General features: G+C 41.4%; 1 protein-coding gene across 1 annotated transcript; it reads right to left on the reverse strand.

Annotated features, from left to right (window-relative positions):
• On the reverse strand, nucleotides 1-1,702 carry LOC103712840 (Mitochondrial substrate carrier family protein). The gene has a single exon (XM_008799510.6). It carries the CDS (start codon nucleotides 1,254-1,256, stop codon nucleotides 222-224), a length of 1,035 nt encoding a protein of 344 aa, XP_008797732.4. The 5' UTR covers nucleotides 1,257-1,702; the 3' UTR covers nucleotides 1-221.
• Nucleotides 1,703-7,073: the final 5,371 nt, after the last annotated feature.

The following is a 7,073-nucleotide window of genomic DNA, read 5'->3' on the forward strand; positions in this document are numbered from 1 at the left end:
TTAGCAGAAAACATAGATTGGATTAGATTCCATTGAAACATCATGCAAGGGGAATTACATCCGTGATATTTTTTTTCATCTCCCATTTTCTCTATCTAAACGGGAGAAAAAAAGGGAAGAAAAAAAACCAATATACAATATATATATATAAGAGAAAATATACGGGGAAAAATTGCAAAACCTGGCCTTTTTTTTTTTTACATTTTCCATTTCCATGCCTCTCAAATGGATCCATCCTTGGCTGAGAGCCGCTTCAAGAACTCGTATGTAGTAATCATGGTGGTCGCCGACAGCGACATCGAAGCCCACCTCGGCCCCAAACCTCTATAGCACGCCCCCCAACCACCTTCTCTCAGTAGTCTCTTTACTGTCCGTCCGATCGTCACCCTCCCCCCGTCCCCTCCGTCGATCACCTGCATCCTCGTCTTGATCGTGTCCAGCGGCATCGTCACCACCGCTGCCGCTCCCCCGGCCAACGCCGCGCTCACGCCCTGCACCGCCACCACAGTCCCGTAGTCCGGCCTCAACGCCCCTCCCCCGCCTCCGCGTCCGCGGCCGTCCGCCGCCGCCGTGGAGAGGCGACGGATGCCGCCGGCGTAGTAGCTGATCCCGCCCCAGATGAGCCGCTGCGAGACGGAATAGGACGCCCACCAGACGGCATTGGAGGGGGCGTAGGTGAGGATCGACATGCCGAAGCCCCGGTAGAGGCCGCGGAGGCCGTCCGATGCGAGGATCTTCTTGAAGGCGTCCACCCCGCCGAGGTACCTCGCGGCGCCGCCGCCGCCCTGGACCATAAGGCGCTGGCTCACCACGTCGATCGGGGTCCACACCACCTGGGCGGCCACTGCCGCGCTGAGCCCCGCGACCGCTGAGGCGGCCGCCGTCGCCGCCGGCTCGGGGACCCCGAGCTGGACCGTGGCGGTGCCGACGGCGCTCTTGGTCACCTCCAGCGCGCTCATATATAGAGCCCGAGCGGGGATGGTCCCCGTGAGCGACGTCGCGAACCCTTTGTAGAACCCCCGGAGACCCTCGTGCCGGAGGATCGCCCCCGCAGCCCGGAGGCACGACGGTGGCGGGTGCGTCACCTGGAGCCGCGTCTTCAGGACTACCGCGGGGTACAGGGCCGCCGATACGCCTGAGAACAGCGCCGCTCCGAGGACAAAAAACCTCGACTTGTCCAGCATCTCCCAGTTCACCTCCGCTGGAAGGTGGATCTCCGCCGCCGCCCCGCTTTCCTCCTCCGCCCCCAAACTCATGTCTCTGTCTTCCTTCCTACCTATTATATTATACCTTCAACCTCTCCTCCATCTATACAATTCCCAACTAAATCCTAACCCTAATCATCTCTCTATATACACTATTCTACCCTAACAAAAAAAAAAAAGAAAAAAAATCCCTTTTTCCGCGATCTCGCCGTGAAAGGAGCAATTCAGAACCGAAGAAGAAGCGAATGGAGCGTCTCTCGGGAGGAGTACCCGACGCCGGTGTGCTCATCCCCCGGCGCCGCCATACCCGCCGCGGAACTCCAGATCTAGTGTGAGGGTTTGGGAGGAGCAGAAGAGGAGACGAAGAAAAGGGAGAATGATGGAAGAAGAAAGACAAGGGAACGGCTTGGCGGATAGGGCGCGAGGGAGAGTAGAGATTTTTCAGGATCGCAGGGGGCTTTTTGCACTTTTATAGATTCGTTCCACCGGTAAGCGAGGAGTTTGAAGGAGACGTGTCTGTGGGCCGTTTGCGGTCGGGGAGCGAAGGCGGTGAGAGCAATTACCTGCACCGCGGCGCCGAGCCCCATATCTATGTGGTATCCGTAGCCTCGGTTACCGGCACTTCCAGTTAAAACGTTTAATTATATGAACACCCAAAGTACGCACCCAGAAATTAACCCACACACGAAATGGCTATTCAGGTCAGGGTTTCAGCGGAGTCTTTTGTAAACGCCGTTAATGAGGTTTTAGTTGACAAAGACGGGTGCTTTTATTGGGGTACGGTTTTTGAGTGGCACTCGGTGTGCGAAAAGTGTGATGCTTTATATATATCAGTGGGCAGGTGGCGCCCACGTAAAAGGGAGGGGGTGGGATTAACGGTGGGCTGTGGCTCATCACGGTGGGTGGGTAGGACGAACAGTAGCCGTTGGATTGGTGGTCCTTGAGAAAAGGGATGCCCATAGATTGCAGGGCTTCACGTGGGCAATCAATGGCTGTGGCAGGAGGCGGCAGCGGGCAGAGTTTGCCACGTGGGCTTCCAGAATTCGCGAAAGCTAGAGGTTCTTCCGTTCTTGTTTCCGTGTTGCAAGCTCCAAGGCGAGAAACGAACATCATTAACTATACTTTAAAGAAATCCATTTGTTAATGATAATTAGGGCATCTCTAGTTCTTGAGATCAAAGCTCACGTGTTCTTATGAGGCCATCTTGTTTTAGTGAAAAATTCAGTCGTATTTAAAACTTCTCTTTTTAAGATATAAAAACATTAATTATAAGTAAGCATGGCAGGTGCATGCATAAGCAGTCTTATTGTTTTGACAAAATGATAGGCTTGGTCAAAATAAATATGTAACAATATGTGAGGATGGATTGAAATTCTATTTTTTTTTTACATGTATACCTTTCTATATAAGATTGCAAAATATTTTTAAAAAATATTAATTGTATGTATTTTTTTTCTTTTTTTGTATATGTACTTGTACCGTCTGACTTCGTAAAATAATAAATGGCTTAAAACTAAAATAACTGAAATACCCTTAAGGATAGATCTAGGAAAAAAAAGTTAAAAAGGGTATATACATAAATAGTAATTTTACGAGAGTATTCATACAATTTTTTTATATTTAGAAGGGTATATATTCAAAAAAAATCACTTAAAAAAAATAAAACTCAGCTAGAACTTGCTAAGTCTTTTATGATTTAGTTGAATCGACAAGTCAAAAAAAGATTGAATCACATTATCAATTTTTTTCGTAAAGATCATGACTCGATCAAGTTGGAATATTAGGTTATTATTTTGATAATACTATTCTCCATTTACTTTTGATATAATTATCGTTATTGAATCTATGACATCTGTATGTTCTTTATTATTTTTACAAGATTTAAATTAGTTATAGATGCTTAGATTTGTACAATATTTTTTAGTAATTTATAAATGTTGAGTTGATGTTTGTTTTTTAGGCAAAAATTTCGTAAAAGCAACATGATTCATTCTATAAAGGTTGATATTAACATGAGATCATGTGACATGATAATATTAATTTTTTTGCCACTTTTTTTTATTAAGAACAACTGAATAATCTTTACTGAATTTTGATCATTTTTTTTTATTAAATTTTGTTAACTCTATACCCTTCTAAATATACGTAATTACATGAATATTCTTGCAAAGTTGTTATTTGCATATGTATCCTTATAATTTTGTTTTATGTGTCTACCTGTAAGAATATTTCAGTCATTTCAAATTTAAATCATTTATTTTTTAACAGCATTAAATGGTATGGGTACATATATAAAAAAAAAAAGAAAAAAAAGGGTATACATGCAAAATAAGTATTTTATCAGGATATACATGTAAATAGCAATTTTACGAAAATATTCATACAATTTTGTATATCTTGAAGAGTATACATGCTAAAAACCCTACAATTAAATATAAAGCAACACATAAGAAAATAGGAGTTGGAAGATAGAGGCAGTTAGATATGGCTCGATAAGGAGTTGGCGTTATATAATAGAATAGAATAGAGGCGTCCTGCTTTAGGAGCGTATTGATCAAGAAACATAGTAGAAAAAAGTTAAGAAAAATGATTACTTACATATCATACTTACCATGCAATTTATATTTTTGTTAGTTGGATTACAGTCATTTATCAGATATTCTGACCAATAACGTAAGAATCATTCTTGAAATCCTCCTCCTCGTCGGTTCTATGGCATGCATTGAATATGCCAAGTCTTAATATGTTTAATTCAAAGATTATGACGGCATTAACTTGATATAAGTCATTGTCTTTTTTTTTTTTGTCACTAATTTCGGTAATCCCCTTTAGACATGCTTCTTTTGTGTATGCCTTATTGCTTGCAAGGCCAACTACCTCAATCGAACCTTTTCATTGAGTAATTCATCTATTCTTACAAATTCATGTATAAGAAGGAAGCTGGCATATTGTGACCAGACTAGGAGGTTGAGCTGCAACCATTCAAGGATATCAAAAGGTTATATTCAAGCAATAATTATATTTTTTGTGCTGTAATTATATCACAAGCATTATGCAAAATTAACTACTTAGCATCTTTGATTACTCGATATTATATCAATTTTATCATTACATGTTTCCTATGGAGGAAATATTGGACATCTCGATCTCAAATTAGACGGACCTTCGTCACCTCGGTATAAACCGAGGTGAACAACTTCGGCAAAAACCGAGGAGCCAATCTGCACGTGCTAATAAAAACTAGCAATTATGACAACGTTGCACGATTAGCGTGATCACTTCGATATACTGCTCATGTGGAACGTTTTCCTCGTTATAAATGTGCAACTGGCTGTTATCTAGCGAATAAAGGCACATCGCGCCAAATCAGGTAACGGATCGATTGACTACTCTATATAAATTAAGAAATAATTCGAAGGTCCTTAAGTAAGTTTTTTCAAAGACTCTACTTTATAAAAATTTCTTCTTTCTACACCGTTGCTTGACCATTCCGACTTAGATATTAGAGAGTCCCCTACCAAAAAATTTCCAGCAAGCGGACTTTTTGTAGGTCATTTTCGAAGAAGACCGGTTATTCCACACATCGGTCGACCCATATAGTTCGATTTTCACCGACCTCAGAGCTATTAGACCCGAGCTCCAGCCTCGCTCACGGATTCCACAACAACGATTACCATCCCTCATCTTTACCGATCACCCTGATCGTAATCAGCCTACAGCAACTCCCCTATCAGCATCACTACTTTACTACAGCTATGACTGTTCCTAATACCATCACTCCTCTCCACATTGTGTCAAAACATGGCATCCAGCCTCCGCAGGTCCCCTCTGCCCTCTTTCCAAGGGAAGGAAAAGTTCTGATGACAAGAACCTCATCACTTTCACCATCTTCCTGTCCTCGCTTTGTTGACAATTTAGATCGGAAGTTTCCTCCCAATTTACTAAGGCAATGCTATCCTCATATCGCATGATGAAAAATTTCCACGCAGGCATGCGACCTCTCGTTCATGTTGCCATCTTGAAGTCGTCTCATCCGCTCGTATGTTGCATCATGTAATCATATTAGGACAGATGGGATGTGTTTTTGGAACCAAGAGGGCGACAGTATATTTTCTTAGATTCTATGTCTGCGTTCGAAAGATAGCCTTCTGCCTCCAAGATTCGTCAATAGGATCCAGGTCATCGATCGTGCTCGCTGTAGTGGTGGACCAAATTATAAGAGATGGGCAGAGGGGCGGAGAACTGGGAAATGGAAGTGGGCTTAGTCAGCGTGATGAATGAAAGAATTAAATTCTACCTAATAGAATGAAAGACTTGCATGCTTCAGCCTTTTTCTACTCAGAAGATGATAACCGATCTAATTGTAGGTGGGTTTGTGATCGGAAGCACCGACCCTTGTGCGACATTGTATCAAAATCTAATTGAATTATTTCATACGAGGGACCGAGATTCTGAGGTTTGATTATAAAAATTACAAAAACTCGTCTCACTTGGCATGACTGCTGAGGAAACTCCCTAGTATAAGAGTGCAATTTCAAGATATAGAACCTCTCCTCTCAAATTTGGGTCCAATATCTGATGTGAGTACGCCCAATGGTTATGGTAATAATAGTAGCACTCGTAGCAGTGGTAGTTGTGAAAATGCTAGGACAAGAAATTATGCAATTTTGAGGTTTGTTACCTATGCACCGAATCGAAGAAAAGAAAAGAAAAACAATTTTATTGGTATGATATTATGACTTCATTTGATCTATTGTCTGAAAGCATTCAAATCAGCGATTTGATTTGTATATTTTAAACTATTTAAATCAAGACTAACGGTTTAGATTTCTAATTATATAATGTAAACATATTTTAGCTTACCGCATATATGGCTGCTATTCATTTTAAACATACATGCTTGATACATAGAAGCAGAACATTCAAAATGAACGTTTTTAAATTTTTAATCGATGATGCTGATTTTCTTTTTAAAAGACGCATAGTGGGACTAAATATAATCAAGTGCATCATAGACTGACCCTAATAATTATTAAAATTGCAGTCATTTGTGTTTTTATTCAGTAATGTTTATTATCTAGATGGTCTTTTTATTTCTTGAAACTTCAAATCTTTGCTCCTAGTCAAGTTGTCCCATATGCCTGATTTTGTGATTATGCCTGGATTCACCAACCTGCAATTGATGAGGTTTCTATTTCCTTTGCCCACCCTGCAGTTATTTATGTTTTGAACATTAGATACAGAATAAGACAACAGCTGCAATTAGTCCAACAACTGCTAAAAAAAAAAAAAACCTTAAAACTTAAAAGTCCATCAAACTTGGTGAAGCAAATATAATTCCAGCGTTAAACCCAACAAACATGCATGTCCAAAATTGCATCTCTGCATCACCCCAACATCTAATTAATCTCGGTGTAATTGAAAAAGTTCTATCAAACTCATGTAGACCTGCATCTATCTGTACAGGAAACTATGAGGATAATGGGCGATACTGGGCAACGAGAACAGGCAGGCAGGAATACATTTAACAATCCACTCAAGTAATCAATGCCATCATTTTCACTTGGGTAGGCAGGAATCCATCCACAAAACCCTCGCAGTGGAGTTGGAGTGCAGTGAATGCCACATTAGAGGCGCATCTCCTTTTCCTAATCATCTCCAGTGATCAAAGCCGTAAAATTATTTATATGGAATCAGAGACCCGAATCTTAAATTTTTAACACCAATTCAGCACGAACCAAACCTGCTCTTTCGACCTTTATCCATCAGCGACACGCCATGAAGCAATGAAAACAACTATATAAATAAAATTACTGTCCGGACCTCAGGTCCCAAGATAATTGGACCTGAAACCAACAACAAACCATA

Source organism: Phoenix dactylifera, chromosome 7 (assembly GCF_051530095.1).
Source record: "Phoenix dactylifera cultivar Ajwa chromosome 7, Ajwa_hap1_PhDact_Kaust_v1.1, whole genome shotgun sequence".
In the NCBI taxonomy this organism is placed as follows: Eukaryota; Viridiplantae; Streptophyta; class Magnoliopsida; order Arecales; family Arecaceae; genus Phoenix; species Phoenix dactylifera.